The 25,946-nt window shown below is 41.3% G+C and overlaps 1 protein-coding gene across 21 annotated transcripts in view; it reads right to left on the bottom strand.

Annotated features, from left to right (window-relative positions):
- The window catches only part of macf1 (microtubule actin crosslinking factor 1), a 319,723-nt gene that overhangs the window by 60,323 nt on the left and 233,454 nt on the right, over positions 1–25,946 (bottom strand). For all 21 annotated transcript variants that reach the window (XM_062962874.1, XM_062962875.1, XM_062962878.1 and 18 more), the window contains 2 exons: positions 24,450–24,942; positions 18,899–20,370 (listed from right to left, as the gene is read on the bottom strand). In XM_062962874.1, the coding sequence (XP_062818944.1) occupies positions 18,899–20,370; positions 24,450–24,942 (1,965 nt within the window). The remainder of the gene's footprint in view (positions 1–18,898; positions 20,371–24,449; positions 24,943–25,946) is intronic.

Raw genomic sequence — 25,946 nt, forward strand, 5'->3', positions numbered from 1 at the left:
AAACGAAATCCAGCATATCTATCTTGTTTGCTGTGTCATAATAAAATAATAATAATAATAATTTATTGTTATATTAATAATAATAATAATAATTCAATGTATAATAATGTATTCTTATTTACTTTCTTCTCTTAAACAAGACTGAAAGCAGTTCACACCATTCAAAACAATACCATAATCATGATAGCACAACCTATCTGCATAGCTTAAAGGAAATTGCGTACATTGTATTTTTTTTAATAAACTTGTGCATGAGATAAAGTCTGCATGCATTGAAGCAAAGCTGTCATTATCTCAGCCACCCAGGTGGATAATAATTTGGGATATTCTGGAATTCTAGATAAAGCCCCCTTTGGATCGGTGGGTGGCATCATAAGTGGAAACCAAAGCTGAGTCTGGACTGGGAGGCCAGGCTTTGAATCCCTGCTTATGATTGATGGGAGGTCCCTGAATGTCGGCCCTTGAAACTGAGAGTTGACTGGCTCAGCAGCCCTCTGCGCATACCCAGAGGCACTCTTTCTTGCAGCTGCTTGTGCTAAGAAGAAGTCTGGGATGGAGCTGTTAAGGAGAAGGCTTCCATCTTTCTCACAAGAGACTATAGTTCGACTAGCTCCAAACCAGACTGTGTTGCAACCAAGGAGACTTTTTTGACGGTACAGTAGTGTCTCACTTATCTACCACTCGCTTATCCAACATTCTGGATTATCCAACGCATTTTTGTAGTCAATGTTTTCAATACGTCATGATATTTTGGTGCTAAATTCGTAAATACAGTAATTACTGCATAGCATTACTGCGTATTGAACTACAGTAGAGTCTCGCTTATCCAACATAAACGGGCCGGCAGAACGCTGGATAAGCAAATATGTTGGATAATAAGGAGAGATTAAAGAAAAGCGTATTAAACACCAAATTAGGTTATGATTTTACAAATTAAGCACCAAACCATCATGTTATACAACAAATTTGACAGAAAAAGTAGTTTAATACACACTAATGCTATGTAATAATTACTGTATTTACGAATTTAGCACCAAAATATACGATATATTGCAAACATTGACTACAAAAATGTGTTGGATAATCCAGAATGTTGGATAAGCGAGTGTTGGATAAGTGAGACTCTACTGTACTTTTTCTGTCAAATTTGTTGTATAACATGATGTTTTGGTGCTTCATTTGTAAAATCTTTTTTTTTTTTTTTTTGTGTCAGGAGCAACCTGAGTTGCTTCTGGAGTAAGAGAATTGGCCGTCTGCAAGGACGTTGCCCAGGGGATGCTCGGATGTTTTTGATGTTTTACCATCCTCGTGGGAGGCTTCTCTCATGTCCCCGTATGGAGCTGGAGCTGATAGAGGGAGCTCATCCGTAAAATCCTAACCTAATTTTGATGTTTAATAGGTTTTTCCTTAATGCCTCCTTATTAGCCAACATATTTGCTTATCCAACATTCTGCCGGCCCGTTTATGTTGGATAAGTGAGACTCTACTGTATTTGAGGAGATGGGGACCCCATTTATTACTCTCCCTCCCTCCCTCCTTTATCTTCCTTTCTTCTTTTCCGCCTTTTCTTTCCTTGGAAAGGACCATCAAGGCTGACCAGAGCTCTGTTCCAAAGGCCAAGCCCCAGGGCAAAGCATGTTCTGCTTCCATGGCAAAGCCCTTGACTTGATGCAACTTTTGGAAAGGGCCAGCTATATGGACCCCTCCATCTGTCTCTCTGGCTTAGCAGGGTGTTGCCTGACACAACGCACAAGGCCTTCACGCAGAAGCCAACCCACATCTTGCATCTATTTAGAGCAGTTGCACCTTCACACTTTATGGCAGAGCGGGGATGGCGCCCAAAGCGCTCCTCTATCTGGGTGGAAACGTCAGCAGAAACCTACACTAAAACATTCCGCTTAAGGGAGTGAACCAATTCATTAAAGTTTCATAAAGGAAAACCTTAGGGATGTCAGTCTCCACTTACGTGCAGAAACAAATATTGTATTTCTTCGATTCTAAGATGCACATCCCTAAAAATAGAGTGTGTATCAGAGTTACAGGTGCTTTTTTATGTATGTAAATAAAGCTATTTGTTCTGTTGGTCTTATTGAAATTAATGTGCATCTTACAATTATGGTAATTGGAGCCCCGGTGGCGAAGTGTGTTAAAGCACTGAGTTGCTGAACTACCAGACCGAAAGATCCCAGGTTCAAATTCCGGGAGCGGAGTGAGCGCCCACTGTTAGCTCCAGCTTCTGCCAACCTAGCAGTTCGAAAACATGCCAATGTGAGTAGATCAATAGGTACCACTCTGGCGGTAAGGTAACGGCGCTCCATGCAGTCATGCCGGCCACATGACCTTGGAGGTGTCTACGGACAACACCGGCTCTTCGGCTTAGAAATGGAGATGAGCACCAACCCCCAGAGTCGGTCACGACTGGACTTAACATCAGGGGAAACCTTTACCTTTACCTACAATTATGGTATCTTAGAATCGAAGGACTACACTAATTCCAAATATTTTCTTCCCACTCTGCTAGAATATCAGAAATTCTGGAAAACTTCCAAACCAGACATAGAATGAATTTTTAAAAACCCGTTATAACTTTTCTGCACAGAAGGCTTCAGCATTTACATTTGCAAGATCACCGCACTGTATGCATCTTCACTGCAAAACCATATTTTCTGCATGTGCACCGGTGCATTTTTGTTGCCGTTGTTGTGTACTTTCAGGTCATTTCTGTCTTAGGTCGACTCGGAGGCAAACCTGTCACAGGGCTGTTGTGTTTTTGCATGACAGAATTAGTCTGTGCTTGCCTTTTTTGAGGTTGAGAGAGTGTGACTCTCCCAATGAGTTTCCAAGCACTCCAACACACAAACCACTGCAACGTATTTGCTCCATTTGTCTTGTACAAAAAGGCATAATTTTGCTTCTGAAACGCATTTTATCACTGTGTACTTTTGCTCAAATTTCAAGGACAGTGATATATGGCTCATCTCTTTGAATGCAGAGGGATCTTCTCCAGTCAAGGAAACAGATACTAGCAAGGATTTAATGTGTTGTCGAAGGCTTTCATGGCCGGGATCACAGGGTTGTTGTATGTTTTCCGGGCTGTATGGCCATGTTCTAGAAGTACTCTCTCCTGACGTTTCACCCACATCTATGGCAGGCATCCTCAGAGGTTGTGCTTGTACAAATAACATGAAAGGCACTGCAGACTCACTCAACCAGAGATATCAGCCATAGCAGAGCACTTGATGAACCAACCTGGACACAGTATATTATTTGAGAACACAGAAATGCTCGACCACTCCAACAACTATCATGTCAGACTACACAGAGAAGCCATTGAAATTCACAAGCATGTGGACAACTTCAACAGAAAGGAGAAAACCATGAAAATGAACAAAATCTGGCTACCAGTATTAAAAAAACTCAAAAATCACAACAGTAAATAAGAAGCAACACTCTGAAAACAGAGGTTTCCAGACATGGGAACCAGGGGCAGTTAATGACTCTGAACAAAGGATGACCCCAGGCAGGAGAAGCCAGGAGATGAAGCTATTTCAATGCTAATCAAGGTGATTAACTACAACAATCACACTGGCCTCCAACTGACAAAGAGTTCTTCTCTCACCCTGGACTTTCCACAGATATATATAAACCTTCCTTGCTTAGTTTCTCCATACCTCACAACCTCTGAGGATGCCTGCCATAGATGTGGGCGAAACGTCAGGAGAGAATACTTCTAGAACATGGCCATACAGCCCGGAAAACATACAACAACCCTGTGATTCCGGCCATGAAAGCCTTCGACAACACATTAAATCCTTGCTAGTATCTGTTTCCTTGACTGGAGAAGATCCCTCTGCATTCAAAGAGATGAGCCATATATCACTGTCCTTGAAATTTGAGCAAAAGTACACAGTGATAAAATGCGTTTCAGAAGAAAACATACAACAACCTAGCAAGCATTCTTTGCAACTGCTGTCTTCCATTTTGCAGCCAAGGTAATGCATGGCCTTATGGATCCGTTGGGGAGAAAGCGGCCCCATATTATCACTAATAATCAGCTCCCAAACGTTCTTGAAAGTGGAGGAATATGTCTCCTTGGTTGACTTAGTCTATTTGTCCATCTCAGCTAAATGAAAGATCTTCTCATCATCTTTGTTCCTCTCTTTTCCATGCATTGGTCCTCCTCAAAGCTGAGCATTAATGGAGAGGTCCCGGACCCCGAACGGATACTTTCTTCCTGCCCTAAAAATCCCACGATCATTTGCTTTGAGAAAAGCAAGGGCTCCCACAAAGGAGAGCCCTGATTCTGCCGCCGTTCAGAAATCTCAGCTCCATTGATTAATGTCTAATTCATCCCAGCCTCCCATTATGATCGAGCCCCATTAACATGCAAAACACATCTTGTTTGTCCTCTCAGTCCCATTCCGGAGAGGAAAAGGGGAAGACATTCTTGTCTGGGGAAGTCCCCCTGGTTTCTTTTTTGCCTGGCATCCGAAACGTGATATCTCTTCAACAAACTAGTGCAATCCCTTGCTTGACATTGAAAACTGCATTAAAAGACAGAGATATTCTAACCCGCTTACCTTCATGCACACCTGACCCGACCCGTCATGATCCAAAGGTGGAATCAATAGGGAGAACTACAGACGTTATGACATTTCGTTATAGGAATCTGTGTTAATCGGTGACAGCAAACATACTGTATATACTCGAGTATAAGCCTAGTTTTTCAGCCCTTTTTTTAAGACTGAAAAAGCCCCCCTCGGCTTATACTAGGGTGAGGATCCTGGTTGGCTTATATTTGGGTCAGCTTATTTCTTTATTTATTTCCATCATATCTATGCCGCCCTTCTCACCTGAAGCTTATACTCGAGAATATATGGTACATTTTTTTCTCTCTATTATTATTGGTATTACAGTAGAGTCTCACTTATCCAACATAAACGGGCCGGCAGAACGTTGGATAAGCGAATATCTTGGATAATAAGGAGAGATTAAGGAAAAGCCTATTAAACATCAAATTAGGTTATGATTTTACAAATTAAGCACCACAACATCATGTTAGACAACAAATTTGTCAGAAAAAGTAGTTCAATACGGAGTAATGCTATGTAGTAATTACTGTATTTATGAATTTAGCACCAAAATATCACGATATATTGAAAACATTGACTACAAAAATGCATTGGATAATCCAGAACATTGGATAAGCGAGTGTTGGATAAGTGAGACTCTACTGTATTACATTTATTATTTTTCTCTATTATTGTTGCTACTATTACATTTATTTTACTCTATTTATTATTATTATTAATACATTTATTATTTCACTCTGATCTTATTATTATTACATTTATTATTTTACTCTATTTATTATTACATGTATTATTTTCCTGTATTTATTATTATTATTGTTACATGTATTATTTTACTCGATTATTATTAAAAGGATACATAAGCACATTTACATTGAAGAAGATGAGAATAATGATTTGATCAGAGTTGGACAGTCTTATCTTCAATTTGAGCTTTACGTAAATATTCACAAACATTTAACCTACTGATGCCTCAATTAATGTAATTTTATTGGTATCTATTTTTATTTCTGAAATTTGCCACCCTCGGTTTATACTTGAGTCAATGTTTTCCCAGGGTTTTGCGGTAAAATTAGGTGCCTCGGCTTATATTCGGGTCGGCTTATATTCGAGTATATACGGTAACTTGCAGCACCTTAAAGAGTTACTTGGCATAAACATTTGGGGACCCTGCTCCACCTTTCTCCACAGTCTACTTTCTCCATGGCCATCTGTTGGGTGAGCTTTGATGGTGTATTTCCTGTATGGCAGAAGAAGGTTGGAGTAGGTGGCCTTTGGGGGTCTCTTCTGGCTGAAATGGGATATAGGCTGGTGGCATCTTCCTCTCTGGAGGTTTTTAGGCTGGAGGGCCATCTGTCAGGAGGGCTTGGATTGTGCCTTTCTGCCTAGCAGAAGAAGGTTGGACTGGATGGCATTTGGGGTTCCTTCCAACTTTAGGAATCTATAATATATCATACACACACACACACACACACACACACATATTATCTCTCCCCTTCTCATCTATGGCCATCTATTTGTTGAGTGGTCATCGGTTGGGAGAGTTTCGATTGTGTCTTCTTGCCTGGCACAAGAGGGTTGGACTGGATAGCCTTTGGGCTCCCTTCCAAATCAAGGATCCTATAATATATCTATTATATATATATATATATATATATATATATATATATATATATATATATCTCACTCATATTGATCTGTTTAGCATCTCTCAAGCATATCTATGGCATATCTATGGCTGGATGGCCATCTGTCAGGAGGGCTTTGATTGTGCCTTTCTGTCAATTCAAGGATTCTCTCTCTCTCTCTCTCTCTCTCTCTCTCTCTCTCTCTCTCTCTCTCTCTCTCTCTCTGTGTGTGTGTGTGTGTGTATATATATATATATATATATATATATATATAGAGAGAGAGAGAGAGAGAGAGAGAGAGAGAGAGAGAGAGTCTCACTTATCCAAGACTCGCTTATCCTAGGTTCTGGATTATCCAAGGCATTTTTGTAGTCAATGTTTTCAATATATCATGATATTTTGGTGCTAAATTCATAAATACAATAATTACAACATAACATTCCTGGGTATTGAACTACTTTTTCTGTCAAATTTGTTGTATAACGTGATGTTTTGGTGCTTAATGTGTAAAATCATAACTTAATTTGATGTTTAATAGGCTTTTCCTTAATCCCTCCTTATTATCCAAGATATTTGCTTATCCAAGCTTCTGCCGGTCTGTTTAGCTTGGATAAGTGAGACTCTACTGTGTGTGTGTGTGTGTGTGTATGTGTGTGTATACACAGTAGAGTCTTGCTTATCCAACATAAACGGGCCGGCAGAATGTTGGATAAGCGAATATGTTGGATTCGCTTATATGTTGTCTAGCATCTCTCAAGCATATTTATGACATATCTATGGCTGGATAGCCATCTGTCAGAAGGGCTTTGATTGTGCCTTTCTGCCAATTCAAGGATTTCTTCTCTGTATTTTGTGTGTGTGTGTGTGTGTGTGTGTGTGTGTGTGTGTATGTGTGTGTGTGTGTGTGTGTGTGTGTGTGTGTGTGTGTGTGTGTGTATATATATATATATATATATATATATATATATATATATATATATAAAATAAACATCTATCAGCTCTCTCTCTGACTCGTATCTATACCCATGTATCTATGGCTGAAAGGCCATCTGTCAGGAGGGTTTTGATTGTGCCTTTCTGCCAATTCAAGGATTCTTTCTCTCTCTATGTGTGTTTATAAAAAAATCTATCAGCTCTCTCTCTCTGACTCGTATCTATACCCATGTATCTATGGCTGAATGGCCATCTGTCGGAAGGGCTTGGATGGTGTGTTCCTGCCTGGCAAAATGGGGTTGGACTGGATGGCCTTTGGGGGTCCCTTCCAACTATGATGCTGTGCAGACGCTACCCTTGAAACCCTTCTCTTCCTTAGTGCAATTTATATCCACAGGTGCAATTTATGCTTTTATGCAATATAAGGCAGCCACCCCTTCCTCGTGCAATGTTCTTGCAAAGGTGATGAGTGGGTGCAGAGCGGATCTCTTTCTTTCCCTCCTCGTTCCTCCCACCGGATTCTATTGTGGGCTGGATTCCTCTTTGCCCAGAGCCAATGGCAGCAGGTGCCTTTCCGCTTTTTGGCCGGTGAAGCCACCTGGAAAATCAGCATTCAGTGCCATCCCTCTCTGTCCTGCCTTTGTCTCCCCGGTTATTATTATACAAAGCGGGCAGAAGAAAGGAGATGGAGTTAGATGGACCCCGTTTCATGGGGGTTGCCAATATGCAAAAATCCCCCGTTTCCCCCAAAGGGACACTGCTTCTTTCTTCCAAAACAAAGCGGTGCAAATGCAAAGGGAAATGAGCTCCAAATCTGGAAGGGACTCCGATGCCAGGGGCAAAGCACAACGGGGTCTTATGTGTGACAGGAGGCCAGGTAGCAATATACTATCTTTACTGGACTTCTAGGAGCCCCCAATGGCGCAGCGTGTTCAAGCGCTGAGCTACTGAACTTTCAGATTGAAAGGTCCCAGGTTCAAATCCGGGAGCAGAGTGAGCCCCTGCTGTTAGCCCCAGTTTCTGCCATCCTAGCAGTTTGAAAATATGCAAATGTGAGCAGATCAATAGGTACCGCTCCGACAGGAAGGTAATGGCGCTCCATACAGTCATGCCGGCCACATGACCTTGGAGGTGTCTACAGACAACGCCGGCTCTTCGGTTTAGAAATGGAGATGAGCACCAACCCCCAGAGTCGGTCACGACTGGACTTAATGTCAGGGGAAAACCTTTACCTTTACCTAAATGTAATAGTAGCAACAATAATAGAGAAAAATAATAAATGTAATAATACCAATAATAATAGAGAAAAATCTATATATATAAAAGGGTAATGAAATTTCGGCCTAGGACAAAACAACAAAACGACACATCCCAGAAACACTAAACTTGGCAGCACAACCCCTCATCCATGCCTCCACGTTCATACAACAAAAAGAAAAGAAAAATAACGTTCTAATTAGAGGGAGAGGAATAATTGTTTTTATCCAATTGCTGCCAGTTAGAAGGCTAAGCTCCACCCACTTGATCTCCTAGCAACCCACTCAGCCCAGGGGACAGGCAGAGTTAGGCCTCACTTAGGCCTCTTCCCCTCTGCCTATGAAATACAGATTATCTGATTTTAACTGGATTATATGGCAGTGTAGACTCAAGGCCCTTCCACACAGCTATATAACCCATTTATAATGGACTTAATGTAAGGTAAAACCTTTACCCTTTACTTTAACTACCACCAATTCCTCAATACTTTATTTCCCATACCACCATACTTCGCCACAGCAACGTGTGGCCGGGCATAGCTAGTAATAAATAAATATTCTTGAGTATAAGCTGACCCAAATATAAGCCAACCAGGATTCTCACCCGAGTATAAGCCGAGAGGGGCTTTTTCAGTCTTAAAAAGAGGGCTGAAGAACTAGGCTTATACTTGAGTATATACAGTACATTTGCATGTTTTTTAACAGGCCCGGGCTGTGGCGCAGGCGGGAGAGCAAGCCAGCTGCAATTAACTGCAATGAATCACTCTGACCAGGAGTTCATGAGTTCGAGGCCCCTCGGAGCCTATGTTTGTCTTGTCTTTGTTCTATGTTAAAAGGCATCGAATGTTTGCCTATGTTAAAAGGCATCGAATGTTTGCCTATATGTGTAACTAGCTGTGCCCGGCCACGCGTTGCTGTGGTGAAGTCTGGTGGTATGGGAAATAAAGTATTGATGAATTGGTGGTAGTTAAGGTAAAGGGTAAAGGTTTTCTCCTGACATTAAGTCCAGTCGTGTCTGACTGCACACTGAAGTGGATTATATGGCAATGTGGAGTCAAGATAATCCAGTTCAAAGCAGATAATATAAGATTATAAATGGGTTATATAGCTGTGTTGAAGGGCCTTGAGTCTACACTGCCATATAATCCAGTGCAAATCTGATAATCTGTATTTTATAGGCAGTGGGGAAGAGGCCTAAGTGAGGCCTAACTCTGCCTGTCCCCTGGTCTGCGTGGGTTGCTAGGAGACCAAGTGGGCGGAGCTTAGCCGTCTAACTGGCAGCAATTGGATAAAAACAATTGTTCCTCTCCTTGTTTTTATTTTCTTTTTGTTGTATGAACGTAGAGGCAGGGCCGTAGCCAGAAAAAAATTTCGGGAGGGGTTTTGAAAATTTGGGGGGGGGGGGTTTAACCCCTAGCACACACCCCTCCCCGCTACAAACCTGTCAATATCTGCTTGAGATAGTGCCTGGAGGGGTTCTTAATGTTTTGTGTCTCATAGACTTAGCATGGGGATTTGGTTAACCAGTTAAAATTCATGAATAAACCAGGGTTTTTTTTATAACCTGAAAAATTTCGGGGGGGGGGGGGTTGAACCCCTAAAACCACCCCCTCGCTACAGGCCTGCGTAGAGGCATGGGTAAGGGGTTGTGCTGCCAAGTTTAGTGTTTCTGGGGTGTGTAGTTTTGTTGTTTTGTCCTAGGCCGAAATTTCATTACCCTTTTATATATATAGATGTGATCCGCCCTGAGTCCCCTTCGGGGTGAGAAGGGAGGAATCTAAATGCTGTAAATAAATAAATAATAAATAAACTGCTAGGCTGGCAGAAGCTGGGGCTAACAGTGGGAGCTCAAGCAAGTTCAGCAGCTCAGCAGTTAGTGTAAGAGGGTCCAACTGCTCATTCGAAGACCAGATTCATATGGGGCCAAAAGAAGCAATTGCAGACCAGAGAAACAGTGGAGCTTTAAGGGAATACTTAGGACCCAAATGGCTCCTAAAGACGGAAGGAGGGGATGATGGGCCATTATCACAGAAGGAGGTATGCTGGTGCGATGGCAAAGCGTCAGAGGATATGTATATATAGGGATGGTTTCCAGGACAGACACCCGTCAGCCCTGGATCGGCGGCATTTCTTGCATTGCTCTCGCCACCCACCAAGCACCTGTTCCATCTCCAAAGGCAGAGAGAGAAAGAGGAGTCACTATTTTGATAATAATTCGAGGGGAGAATACGCACCAAGGCAATTTGTCTCCGGCACAACCTCCTCCTTCTCCTGCAAAAAGCACCTCTCCCTTGGCAACTTGCCATTAATCTCTTGCAGCTTCGACAAAAGCCCTCGACAAAGCCATTCTTAGCATTGGCTTTCTTGGCTGCAATAGAGCCTCATGACATTCCTCGCTTTCAACAACAATGCCAGAAAGGTTTTAAAGATCCAAGTCGGGGTGCTATGGTTTTGAATATGTTTCTATGGATTTTAACTGATTTTTTTTTTAAATACCAATGAGAGTTCATCCTATTCTGATGTTTGTAGATTTTACATTGTGTTGAAATGCTTTTAAATGCAAGCCACGTTGAGTCTCTTTGTGGAGAGAAAAAGTGGGGTAAAAATAAACATAGTAATAATAATAGAATCAGAAATATAAAAGAGATGGAACTGGGCACACAGGTGAAGGCGAGCACGTCATGACGTACGTTTGGAAGTACAGTAGAGTCTCACTAATCCAAGCCTCTGGATTATCCAAGCCATTTTTATAGTCAATGTTTTCAATATATCGTGATATTTTGGTGCTAAATTCATAAATACAGTAATTACAAAATAACATTACTGTCTATTGAACTACTTTTTCTGTGAAATTTGTTGTACAACATGATGTTTTGGTGCTTAATTTGTAAAATAATAACCTAATTTGATGTTTAATAGGCTTTTCCTTAATCCCTCCTTATTATCGAAGATATTCGCTTATCCAAGCTTCTGCCAGCCCGTTTAGCTTGGATAAGTGAGATTCTACTGTAACTAAAATTACAAGCGAATCATGATGCTTAGACATACAGTAGAGTCTCACTTATCCAACATAAACGGGCCGGCAGAACATTGGATAAACGAATATGTTGGATAATAAGGAGGGATTAAGGAAAAGCCTATTAAACATCAAATTAAGTTATGATTTTACAAATTAAGCACCAAAACTTCATGCTTTACAACAAATTTGACAGAAAAAGCAGTTCAATACACAGTAATGTTGTTGTAATTACTGTATTTACGAATTTAGCACCAAAATATCACAATGTATTGAAAACATTGACTACAAAAATGGCTTGGATTATCCAGAAGCTTGGATATGCGAGGCTTGGATAAGTGAGACTCTACTGTAAACTAAAGTTACAAGTGAGAATCATGATTAGTCATAGTTCAAAGTAATGTAGTTACATTTCGAAAGGCACTTTTAAAGGTCATTTTAACATATGGCTTTTTCAATTCAGATGTTATTGATATGGTTGTGCCTTCATTTTATGATGTTTTGAATAATTATTTTGCTATGTTTTAATCTTGTAATTTGTATTGTGTTTTAATTGTACATCAAACTGGTGTTTTTAAGGCTTGTCCCAAGTAAGCCGCCCTGAGTCCCTTCGGGGAGATGGAGGTGGGTTATAAGAAATATATTATTATTATTATTATTATTACAGATATTATTATTTTATTGTATGACACAGCAAACAAGATAGACATGCTGGATTTCATATCACAAAATCACAAGTCGAACATAATACTAATACTAATACTAATAATAATAAAAATAATAATAATAATAAATTACACCTAGACACTTGGGAAGTGTCCGACGTGTGATCCAATTCAACAGCCAGCAGAGTGTCTGCTGTGGACTCAGCTTGTTGTGTTTCAAATAATAATAATAATAATAATAATAATAATAATAGACAGAAGGCCTGATCCCTGCAGCCCAGGAGCAAGCCATCAGAACAAATGCAATCAAGGCCAAGATCGAAAAATCAGCTGATGACCCAAAATGCAGACTGTGCAAGGAAACCGACGAAACCATTGATCATATCCTCAGCTACTGCAAGAAAATCACACAGACAGACTACAAACAGAGGCACAACTATATGGCCCAAATGATTCATTGGAACTTATGCCTCAAGTACTACCTCCCAGCAGCAAAGAACTGGTGGGATCACAAACCTGCAAAAATATTGGAAAATGAGCATGCAAAGATACTGTGGGACTTCCGAATCTGGAACACAACACACCAGACATCACAGTTGAGGAAAAGAAAGGTTTGGATCATTGATGTTGCCATCCCAGGTGACAGTCGCATTGACGAAAAACAACAGGAAAAACTCAGCCGCTATCAGGACCTCAAGATTGAACTTCAAAGACTCTGGCAGAAACCAGTGCAGGTGGTCCCGGTGGTGATGGGCACACTGGGTGCCGTGCCAAAAGATCTCAGCCGGCATTTGGAAACAATAGACATTGACAAAATTACGATCTGCCAACTGCAAAAGGCCACCCTACTGGGATCTGCACGCATCATGCGAAAATACATCACACAGTCCTAGACACTTGGGAAGTGTTCGACTTGTGATTTTGTGATATGAAATACAGCATATCTATCTTGTTTGCTGTGTCATAATAAAATAATAATAATTATTATTAGACTAACTCTCAGCAAAAGCAATGGTTTGGAAGGTTGGAAGCTCATGTACTGCAGGGTTCATATTTCTGGGTCATTCTTACATCAATCCTAAGGACTGTGAAAAGAAATTGTTGATGACAAGTTCGGAAAAAGTGACACACAAAAGCTTTAAACATAGCAAAGAGCAACCGTAACTGTATCAGGATATGGGACTGCAATCCCCATCAGTCTTCTAGCCAGCACAAGCAATGGGGAGGCATGCTGGGAGCTGCAGTTCTACTTCATTTGCAAGGCCAAATGATTATTCCCAAGCTTTGGACAAGGAAAACAAATCACATTTTGAAAGCCCAAAGGTTCGCCACTGAGTCTCGGCCAAGTCAACACAAAGACGGAGCCTTTCCTGCCATTGTTTGCACTTCCTGTGAGATCAGAAAATTCCCGGGATCCAGAGACGGAGCAGAAATTCAGCCGCGGCCACGGAACCAATGCCATTTTCGACTTGCATTTCGAAAGCCGACTCAAGAGGTCTATTCTAAATAAGACTTAACAATTGGATTTAGCTCCAAGGAACCGAGGCTTAAGTTCAAAGGCAGTGAACTCCAGGGGAGAGTTCACCACCTTGCCTTTCCAAGCGCCTTTTTATGGCACTACTGAAGTGCTTGAGCTGCCAAGGCAACACACCAACATTTGCAGCTTAGGGAGCTGGAAACACTAATAATACTATGTGCTAATGACTGCGTGGTGAGCTTTTCGCATGCCGCCATTTTCCAAGAGGAATGACAACCTGAGCCTTAAAAATGGGAGCAGAGCAACATGACTAAAAGCCCCTTTTCCAAAGGAGTGAGCAAACCGGAACCACTGAGTCACTCCACCACCTTCCTATGCTCCCTTGTTTTTGAACAGGATTTCAGGAACCACATTTATCCGTGCAATTGCCAAACTGACACATCATTTACGTAGCTTTCCTCTGCCGCCATAAATTAGGTTTCTAGTCCTTATGGCAACAAGGAACCTTTTCAAACACAGCCTGGCCAGTAAGACAGAGAAAGGCAACTGAAGGTCGGATATATGGCCATTTTTGGGGAGTCTTTGGTGGACTACAATAGACCCCAAACATTAGACATAACATTCTTTTGGCCCCATATGAACCTGCTCTTCGAATCAGCAGTTGGACCCTCTTCCACTATATACCGTATATACTCGAGTATAAGCCGACCCGAATATAAGCCGAGGCACCTCATTTTACCACAAAACAACTGGGAAAATATTGACTCCAGTATAAGCCGAGGATGGTAAATATCAGAAATAAAAACAGATAACAATAAAATTACATTAATTGAAGCATCGGTAGGTTAAATGTTTTTGAATATTTACATAAAGCTGTAATTTAAGATAAGATTGTCCAACTCTGATTAAATCATTATTCTTATCTTCTTCAATGTAAATGTGCTTATGTATCCTTTTAATAGTAACAGAGTAAAATAATACATGTAATAATAATAATAAATACAGGAAAATACTCTATTTTTATTATTATTAATAATACAGTAGAGTCTCACTCATCCAACATAAACGGGCCGGCAGAATGTTGGATAAGCGAATATGTGGATAATAAGGAGGGACTAAAGAAAAGCCTATTAAACATCAAATTAGGTTATGATTTTACAAATGAAGCACCAAAACATCATGTTAGACAACAAATCTGGCAGAAAAAGTAGTTCAATACTCAGTAATACTATGTAGTAATTACTGCATTTATGAATTTAGCACCAAAATATCAGGATATATTGAAAACATTGACTACAAAAATGGCTTGGATAATCCAGAACCTTGGATAAGCGACTGTTGGATAAGTGAGACTCTACTGTACCAATAAAATTACATTAATTGAGGCATCAGTAGGTCAAATGTTTTTGAATATTTACATAAAGCTCAAATTTAAGATAAGACTGCCCAACTCTTATCAAATCATTATTCTCATCTTCTTCAATGTAAATGTGCTTATGTATCCTTTTAATAATAATAGAGTAAAATAATACATGTAATAATAATAATAATAAATACAGCCTCGCTTATCCAAGGTTCTGGATTATCCAAGCCATTTTTGTAATCAATGTTTTCAATATATTGTGATATTCTGGTGCTAAATTTGTAAATACAGTAATTACAACATAACATTACTGCGTATTGAACTACTCTGCTGACAATGTAGTTCCTTTCCCACAATCTTCAATTCAAGGTTTTGGAAAGACTCAAATACTGGGTCAGGTGGACAATTACTGTCTGGCTCTGCATCTCCTCTGCTGAGGAATAAGACAGAATTTCCAACAAAACTTTAAAAGACCTGCCCTTGGAGAGCATCAGTGCTGCAGTCCTGGCCACCTTCCCATTTCAGAAGAGGCCTTTCCAGGCGCAAACCCTGCCTTGCTTTATCATCAAAGGCATTCGGACTCAGAGGAGACCGCATCCTCCTGTTCCCCACTGAGTCAACGCAAAGGAGGCAATGGGATCCTTTAAGCAAGTGAGTCAGCTCTGCCCAAATGCCCGTCCCGTCTCTTGGCGGTCGGCGGAAAAATCAACACCAACAGCAAGAAATGAAGAATCGACCGAGAACCAATGCACAGGGAGACCTTTTCCAATCAAAACTCTACCATATTTCATAACCTGTGAGCCTTATTTACGAAGAAGGCATTGTCTGGAAAAGGAGCAGGCCCTTAGCCATGCTTCTCCATGGATTCAAACTCTGAGCACCACGCCTATGGAGAAACAACAGCCAGCCTCCTCTCAAATTTTGGATATCTCTGTAACACCTCTGAACTGGGAAATATCAAAAGCAAGGACATGGCAGAACCCCTGGGCACTATTAATAATAACACAATATAACAAGATTTTTGTTCCTGGGTTATAAATGTCATTTTCTAATCAGTTCTATCATAAAAACATGAGAAAGTGTATTAAACTGCAAAAACTTTGTTGCTGTGGGAAGGACATCCTGCAGCACATTTTGTTCTAGTTTTCCTATGAATATCTCATCATCCCGTCTCAACCAATTCAACCTAGTTTGTGGCAGCCACAAAAACGGAATTTCTGGAGTAGAACAACTACTTTCAAAGTAAGTACTGCACAATTAAACAGGAAATAACACTTTCAAACCAGGAACAGATTCCACCCCCACCCCCCACCCCCCAAATTTTGTTACATAGTGTAATGGTTTGCTTGGAGCTCTTGCAGGTCTATCAAAGCACATACAGAATAATAATAATAATAATAATAATAATAATAATAATAATAATAATAATAATAGTAATAGATATAGATAGTAATAGATAATAGATAATAATAATAGACATTGACAAAATTACAATCTGCCAACTGCAAAAGGCCACCTTACTGGGATCTGCACGCATCATCCGAAAATACATCACACAGTCCTAGACACTTGGGAAGTGTTCGACTTGTGATTTTGTGAAACGAAATCCAGCATATCTATCTTGTTTGCTGTGTCATACAATGTCGTTGTGTCAATAATAATAATAATAATAATAATACTTTATTTTTGTATCCCGCCACCATCTCCCCGAAGGGACTCGGGGCGGCTAACATGGGGCCAAGCCGAGAAAAAGACAAAGTATAAACAAGTTAAAATATAAGCAAACAATAAATAAAATAAAATAACAAAGCAGTATAAAATCAAAAACAAATTCAAGCACCATTGTACAAATACATGAAACAAGATAAAAAGTTTTTAAAAAAAATCAGTTTCACCACCAAAGAGACGAAGGAATAAAATGGGGGGGGGGGGGTCAAAGCAAAGTGCGTAATAACAAAGTTATTCAATAAAGTGCCTTTATACAGTAGAGTCTCATCCAACATTCACTTATCCAACGTTCTGGGTTATCAGCCCGTTTTGCCAGCCCGTTTATGTTGGATAAGTGAGACTCTACTGTACTTCTAAGACCAATATGTGTTATTTTACCTACCAGCAACTGACAAAATATGTGCTCTCCAGGAATTTTGTAAGTCCTTTGGGCAATTCTATGGTATGCTTCCACTGGAAGTTGGCCACAGAATCGCCCTGGAAGACCTAGCAACTTCCTAAACAGAATTGTCTAGGATGACTTTATGTTAGTTTCTAGTAGAGGTCATTCACTTCAATAGGGTTTGCTAATACAGTAGAGTCTCACTTATCCAAGCTAAACGGGCCGGCAGAAGCTTGGATAAGTGAATATCTTGGATAATAAGTAGGGATTAAGAAAAAGCCTATTAAACATCAAATGAGGTTATGATTTTACAAATTAAGCACCAAAACATCATGTTATACAACAAATTTGACAGAAAAAGTAGTTCAATACGCAGTAATGTTATGTTGTAATTACTATATTTATGAATTTAGCACCAAAATATCAGGATATATTGAAAACATTGACTACAAAAATGGCTTGGATAATCCAGAACCTTGGATAAGCGAGGCTTGGATAAGTGAGACTCTACTGTATTTATGCTTTTCTATTTCCACAAGGAATGTAAGGATATTGTAATGCCATACAAGATACAAAAACTAGACCCGGCAGTTTTCGAGGATCAGGGACCAACTGCCCATTTCCAAAACCTCCAAAATACTGCAAAACCAGACAGGTTCCCATTATAACTGGAGTTCGGCAACAACGTCTACGTCAAGCTCTACTCCAGAACATTCCTCCCACGCTAAAGAGCATTGCCAGCCTGCAAGGAAGAGCAACATCCTCCCTTGAAAATATAAAGCCTTGCTTCCTAGCAGCACTGGTTTGGGAAAAAGCATTTCTGCTGGTTAAATGTTAAATACTTAACATTTAAAGCCATGTTAAATACTTAAAACAATGTGTTCTAAATAGTATGGATGCACGTAACAACTAGGAAGAAACATACCTTTATCAAATGCATGGTTTTAAACTCTATGGCAGAGCTTTTCAAACTGTATTTCATGGCACATTCGTGTGTCGGCTGCTATGTGTCGGTGTGTCACGCAGACACAAGAAATGATGTAAAATAAGCACTAAATTATAGGTAAAGGTTTCCCCTGACGTTAAATCCAGTCATGTCTGACTCTGGGGGTTGGTGCTCATCTCCATTTCTAAGCCGAAGAGCTGGCGTTGTCCATAGACACCTCCAAGGTCATGTGGCTGGCACGACTGCATGGAGCGCCGTTACCTTCCCGCCGGAGTGGTACCTATTGATCTACTCACATTGGCATGTTTTCGAACTGCTAGGTTGGTAGAAGCTGGAGCTAACAGCGGCTGCTCACGCCGCTCCCGGGGTTTGAATCTGGGACCTTTCCGTCTGCAAGTTCAGCAGCTCAGTGCTTTAACACACTTCGACACCAGGGCTCCTAACTAAATCATATATTTTGCAAATATAAATGAAACCTTTTCATGAGATATGTTGTGTCTCAGACATCTCATTCTTACAGTGTCTGTATCTCTTCTTATAAGGGTTTGGTTTAACCTCTGGTTTGCTAGTAAAACCAAATTATTATGCCACAAAAGGATGCCTCTCTCAAAAGACATGTCACCAGTATGAAATGTTTGGAAAGCTCTGCACTATAGGTTAAATTTCTGATATATGAGAGATATACTAAAAATGTAGTGAGCAAAGAGTACCAATTCATCACAGGGAGAATGCAACTGAAAATCAACATTCACCAAAAAAGGACTGAGATGCAAACTCATCCCCAGCCATATGACCTTCCAATGCCCTGCTTGGCTTATGCTGGCAGCACTTACACAATAAAGACATATAGAAATGAAAAAGTACACTGAGGTCACTGATAAAAGACTTGGATCAGCACCAGGCTGTCCTTACCTTGAAGTCAGCCAGCTGCTGGTTGATGGCCTCCACCTCGGTGCCCACCACCCACTGCAGGGCCTCGCTCTCCTCCGCCGTGGCCGCCATGGCCGTCAGCTCTCTCAGTTTGCCATAGAAGTCCCTCAGGCGGGACAAGGCCGCCTCCACTTGCTCCAGACGGCCCCTGCCTCGGTCGGCCAGTTTGCCACACTGTTTGTGGATGGTTTCCAGCTCACGCCTCAGCCCCACCAGATCGGGGCTCCCTTCATCGTCCAGCATCTCCCGGCACTTCTCCTCGGACGCCTGGATGTCCTGCTTCAGCCGCTGGAGCTTGCCCAGGAAGTCATGCATGTCTTCGGCCTGGGACTGGAGGCTGTCCAAATCCCTCCCGACAGGACTCATGCCGTCCAACTCGTCGTCCAGGTCTGCCAGTTGGGAGAACATCTCCCGGACGTGGTTGCTGAACTGCCCGATGCCTTCCAGCTTGCTTTCCATGAGAGTGCAACATTCGCTCACCTTTTGTCCAACCTCCTCAAACTCCCGCTGGGCCGCCTCGGCTTGACGCAGGAGATGGGAAGAGTCCGAACCATCTGGAGCGTCCTCCACCAAACCCCGAGTGAAGTTCTTCAGGTAGTCAACCTGGGGAGCCAACGCTCGAAGGGCCTCTTGCTGGGACCTCAGCTTCTCCAGGTTCTTATTGCTGCAGGCCTGAGGACCCAGGGTCTCGTAGATCTCCAGCTGGTGCTTCGTCCCTTCCAGCTTCTTCTCGATGTTCCGGAGGCTTTCTTGGAACTCCTTCAGCCGCTGCGACATCTCTTCGAGGGACCCAGCCTTTGCTTGGAGCTCCTCCGTAATGGCGTCCATCTTCTGGTTGATGCCAGCTTTCTCGTCCCGTACGTCGTCTTCGTCCATCTCTGAGGCGTTGATGAGGACATCGGCAGCGCTGTTCAACATCTCGAGGAGGGAGCGCCGCTTCTCTACGTCGCTCAGCATGGCCTTTGACCGCAGGAGTGTGGCTTCCAGTTGCACTGGGTCCAGAGTGACTTCCAGCTCCGTCACCTTGGATCTGCAGTCCTCCACCCACGGGAACAGGTCCTCCACGTGGCGTTGGTACTTCTGGGCCTTCTGCAGGCAGTCCTTGAGCTTGGCGTGGCGGTCCGCAGCCTGCTTGCTCAGTTCCTCCCAGCGCGCCTTCAAGTTGGTCAGCTGGCCTTGCAGGCGGGCCTTCTCCTCCCCGGCACGGGCAGAGACTAGCAGAGACTCCCCTTCAGCCACGATCATTTCGTAGGAGCCGCTGTGCTGGTTGAGGCTCTTCTGCAGCTCTTCCTGCTCCTGGATCTGAGTCTGCAGCCGTTCCAGTTTGGCCGAGATGGGGCCGGCCTGGGCCTGGCACCTCACCTTCTCGTCCAGCCAGACCTGGAGCTCATCGAACATCTGCTGGAACTGCTGGGAGCTGGCCAGGGCCGTCTGCAGCCGGTTCATGCGGTCAGCTGGAAATCAGAGGACACGGGGGGGACACGGTTAAACAATGCAGGCCTGTATGTTTTAATATGTGCATTTTAGATAACACTATGTAACACCATTTTTGTTCCTGGATCATAAATGTCATTTCCTAACCAGTTCTATCATAAAAACATGGAAAAAGTTTGACAAAATCATAAAATCCTAGACTCGGAAGAGACCTCCAAAGGCCATCCAGTCTAACCAATAAGTGTCCACTAAATCTCTATATATAAAAGAGTGATGGCATCACAGCGACCCACAAAACAACAAAACTACAGGCCCCCCAACCTCGAAATTTGACAACACAACCCATCATCCACGCCTCTAGGTTGATACAACAAAAAGAAAATAAAAATAAAGTCCTAATTAGAGGGAGAGGAATAATTGCTTTTATCCGATTGCTGCCAGTTAGAAGGCTAAAATAATACATGTAATAATAATAATAATAATAATAATAATACTAATAATAAATACAGGAAAATAATTCATGTAATAATAGAGTAAAATAATAAATATAATAATACTAAGGGATCTGCGCGCATCATCCGAAAATACATCACACAGTCCTAAACGCTTGGGAAGTGTTCGACTTGTGATTTTGTGATATGAAATCGAGCATGTCTATCTTGTTTGCTGTGACATACAATAAAATAATAATAAGATCAGAGTGAAATAATAAATGTATTAATAATATAATAAAAATAGAGTAAAATAAATGTAATAATACCAATAATAATAGAGAAAAATAGTAAATGTACCATATATTCTCGAGTATAAGCCGACCCAAATATAAGTCAACCAGGACCCTCACCCAAGTATACGCCGAGGGGGGCTTTTTCAGTCTTAAAAAGAGGGCTGAAAAACTAGGCTTATACTCGAGTATATACAGTATATGTTGCCTTTCTTCCCCTCTGGGAATTGTGCAAAGGGAAAACGGAAAAAATGCAAAGCCTTTTTTGCTGCATTTTTAGACACTTTGGGATGGAGAAGGCGGCATATTGGGGTGTCATGTCTTAGCAACGGATCCCACATTTGGCAGAAAATTATTCAAAATACAGCGGCAATAGTGGTGATAGTCCATTGCAAGATACAGTAGAGTCTCACTTATCCAAGCTAAACGGGCCAGCAGAAGCTTGGATAAGCGAATACCTTGGATAATAAGGGGGGATTAAGGAAAAGTCTATTAAACATCAAATTAGGTTATGATTTTACAAATTAAGCACCAAAACATCATGTTATACAACAAATTTGACAGAAAAAGTAGTTCAATATGCAGTAATGTTATGTTGTAATTACTGTATTTATGAATTTAGCACCAAAATATCACGATATATTGAAAACATTGACTACAAAAATGGCTTGGATTATCCAGAGGCTTGGATAAGCGAGGCTTGGATTAGTGAGACTCTACTGTAGATACAAGGGAAGTGTTCAGAAGGCAAGTTTATCTCATGCACTCCACTTTGCTTCGGTTAAACATTCCATTCTTTCACTGACGGCATCCAGAGGCTAAACTGGCTTGGCGGAGAAGCTTTCTTGTGTGTGCAAATACTTAAGGACAGTTTATGCTTTACAAGGAGAAGATCCCCTTCGGCCTCAGTCTGGAGACAGTCGCAGGGCTCGGAAATAAGCCTTGAAAGCATGAATGTGCCTGTGCTCCCGACTTCCTCTCTGTGGGAGGCGGATGGAGCCGCGACTCCCTGTTGAATGTATCCATGGAAACATCCCAGAGTTTGCTGCTGCATGAATCAGCCCTGAAATGATGGCTTGAGCTTGAAGGCAGAGAAGCACATGGCCCTCCGGATGTGGCTGGACTGCAGTGCCCATGTTCCTTCACTACGGGTTATGCTCGGAGTTGCATCTGGAGGATCACAAAAGGTTCACCTCTGGCTTTATTCCAACCAGAATGGCTACCCCGGAATCTCCATCTGGCCTCATCTTCCCGCAGTTGTCTGCCATTGGTTACTAATCTCTTACAACAGGCCTGGGCAAACTTGGGCCCTCCAGGTGTTTTGGACTTCAACTCCCACCATTCCTAACAACCTCAGGCCCTTTCCTTTCCCCCCTCAGCCACTTCTCCTACCTCAATCAATCAATCAATCAAACTTTGTGACAGTCCCAAGACCCAAATGGCTCAGAGATAGTGTAGGGACCATAAGCCAGAAAATAGTAAACTTTTGCCTAACATAGCTTTGCCTCTGCATATATCATATAGCCTTTATATAGACAATATAAGCACTTTGTATGAACCAAAGTAGTACAGTAGAGTCTCACTTATCCAACATAAACGTTGGATAAGCGAATATGTTGGATAATAGGGGGCATTAAGGAAAAGCCTATTAAACATCAAATTAGGTCATGATTTTACAAATTAAGCACCAAAACATCATGTTATACAACAAATTTGACAGAAAAAGTAGTTCAATACGCAGTAATGCTATGTAGTAATTACTGTATTTACGAATATAGCACCAAAATATCACGATATATTGAAAACATTGACTACAAAAATGCGTTGGATAATCCAGAACGTTGGATAAGCGAGTGTTGGATAAGTGAGACTCTGCTATATGTGTAACACAGGGCCTGTGCCCCTCCCTTCCTGTGAGCTGGTGCCTTCCTTCAGGAAGTTCCAGAGAGAGAAGAAACCTCAGAGTAAACAAGTTAGGTAATTGGTATCACTTGTGCCAAAGTAGGTGTGGAAGGTGGGGAAGACCCTCAGCCATTGGTCAATTTCAGATAAGCCAAGAGGTATAAATTCTCTGGTGTATGTACGGCTGGCTCGCCTTCTCACAGCTGGGGTGAAAATAAACTTTGCTTTTTTGCATCTCTCACGCGACTGAGTTTTCCTGCCTGATTTCCCTTCTGGGTCAGGACCCTTTGAAAGTAATTGTCTTACATGTGGGCATGTGTATCTGAATTGTGGGTATGTTGGAGTACTCTTATTGCACATTTCAATTGCTTCGTTTTTAGTTGGCATTCCTGATCAAACCACTTATTGGCATTCGAAGTGGTCAAAGAAGTTTTTATTAGGTTTCTCTGTCCTCGTTCAAACCTTACCTTAGGATATTACTAATTTTAAGCTTTTTACTCTGTATTTGTACACTTATCTAGGAGCGGGTTATTAGGCCGCAGGTCGGGATGTTTTGTATCTTTACATGGTTTTATTGTATGTACAGTAGAGTCTCACTTATCCAACACTCGCTTATCCAACATTCTGGATTATCCAACGCATTTTTGTAGTCAATGTTTTCAATATACAGTAGAGTCTCACTTATCCAACGTTCTGGATTATCCAACGCATTTTTGTAGTCAATGTTTTCAATATATTGTGATATTTTGGTGCTAAATTCGTAAATACAGTAATTACTACATAGCATTACTGCTTATTGAACTACTTTTTCTGTCAAATTTGTTATATAACATGATGTTTTGGTCCTTAATTTGTAAAATCATAACCTATTTTGATGTTTAATAGGCTTTTTCTTAATCTCTCCTTATTATCCAACATATTCGCTTATCCAACGTTCTGCCGGCCTGTTTATGTTGGATAAGTGAGATTCTACTGTATCATGATATTTTGGTGCTAAATTCATAAATACAGTAATTACTACATAGCATAACTGCGTATTGAACTATTTTTTCTGTCAAATTTGTTGTATAACATGATGTTTTGGTGCTTAATTTGTAAAATCATGACCTAATTTGATGTTTAATAGGCTTTTCCTTAATGCCTCCTTATTATCCAACATATTCGCTTATCCAACATTCTGCCGGCCCGTTTATGTTGGATAAGTGAGACTCTACTGTATGCGTAAGTGGGTACGTATTGTATGTTTTACATGTTTTGATACGGTCAAAACTGACTAATCAATAAAGAATTGTATTATTAATTGTCTTACAATAGAAGGTGCACAATTTCCTGTATCAGACTCAGGCTGAAACCTGTCCTGTATCTATTTGCAGTGTCTTTACACTTGCTCATTTGTTTCTTATATTGCACAGCATCCTACGTTTAATTAGTTTTATCAGTTTATTAATCTGTTTGCAGCTGTGCTTCTCCTACCTGCCAGATCCTGGAGGCCCCTGAGGGGCAGGGCCACGGCCTCCATGCGCTTCTTCAGCTCATCCTTGAGGTACTGCTCCCCAATGAGGACGGAGAGCTCCTCGCACAGGGCCTGGGCCTCGGACATGTTGTTCTCCAGCTGCTCCAGGTCCGACCGGACCTCACTGGCCTCCTCCAGCTGCCGTTTGACGGCCTCGGGCTGAGTGCTGGCCGCCAACTGGGGGCTCAGCCGCTGGCCGGCCGCCTTGACCTTCTCCGACAGGCTCTGGAGCAATGCCTGGAATTGGGTGCTCTTGACCATAGCCTGGTCGATTTGGGCCGAGCGGGAGTCGAGCCGCTCCGTCAGCGCTGTCCACGTCTGGTTAATGGCCTGGAGGTCATCCTGCATGTGGCCGGCAGACGGAGAAGCCTCGGGGCCGGTCAGCATCCCTTGGGCCGCCGCGTTCAGCTGGTCGAATTGTGGCTTTCTGGACTCAAACTCCTTGAGCATGAACTGTAACAGAGACATATGGTGGTGAAGGCAGGCTTATTTATATCCGGCATGTTCCCCGAATCAATGTGCGCATCAATGAGTGCTAGTTAAAACAAAACAACCAAGGTCATCATTAAAACATGAAAATAGTTCCAATAACTGCGCTTTTAAAACCTGACTAAGTGTGGGATTGTTAGCTGCCTCGAGTCCCCACGAGGAGAAAGGTGGGGTATAAATAAAGATAATAATTTTGGAGACAAAAGGAGACCCCAAAAAAGGAAGAGTCATAGAAATAATGAACATGGATAGACTTACTTATTGGTTATCCCCAAATCAAGGTTTACCAAAGAAGGAAACAAATTGGGACCTGGTAAAGGATTATTTAAAACAGATGAAGTTTGATCTTATCTGCTGAATCGACACAACCTTAGAGATCAAGGAGGACAAAGGGGCATGGTGTTTTACCAATAAATATGTTTTTTCTTGGAAAATAGTATGAAGAGCCAGTAAAAGACAGAGGGAAGTCTACAACCTATTTTTTTTCTTTTTTGTTTTTTCTTTCCTTAAATTTTTATTTTATTTTATCTTTTTTATTACTAGCGTTATTTTTCCTCTTTTGTTTTTAATGTCTTTTTTTTCTTTAGATTTACATATATTTGCAGGTTTGGATGGGTATGGGTGTGTATGTGTATACATATATGCATGGGTGTGTGTGTGGTGTGTGTGTGTGTGTGTGTGTGTGTGTATGTATGTGTGTGTGTGTGTGTGTGTATGTATGTATATATATATATATATATATATATATATATATATATATTTCTTTTCTCTTTCTTCTTATTTCCTACTTTCTACCTATAAAAAGTGTTCCCCCACTTTCGCTGCGAAATATGGTGATTTACATTTCTTTTTTTTCTTTTCTCTCTTTTTTTATAATGTAAAATCCTCAATATAATATAATATATATATATATATATATATATATATATATATATATATATAAATATATAAAAGATAATAAAGATAAT

The sequence above is a fragment of the Anolis carolinensis genome, unplaced genomic scaffold (assembly GCF_035594765.1).
Source record: "Anolis carolinensis isolate JA03-04 unplaced genomic scaffold, rAnoCar3.1.pri scaffold_10, whole genome shotgun sequence".
In the NCBI taxonomy this organism is placed as follows: Eukaryota; Metazoa; Chordata; class Lepidosauria; order Squamata; family Dactyloidae; genus Anolis; species Anolis carolinensis.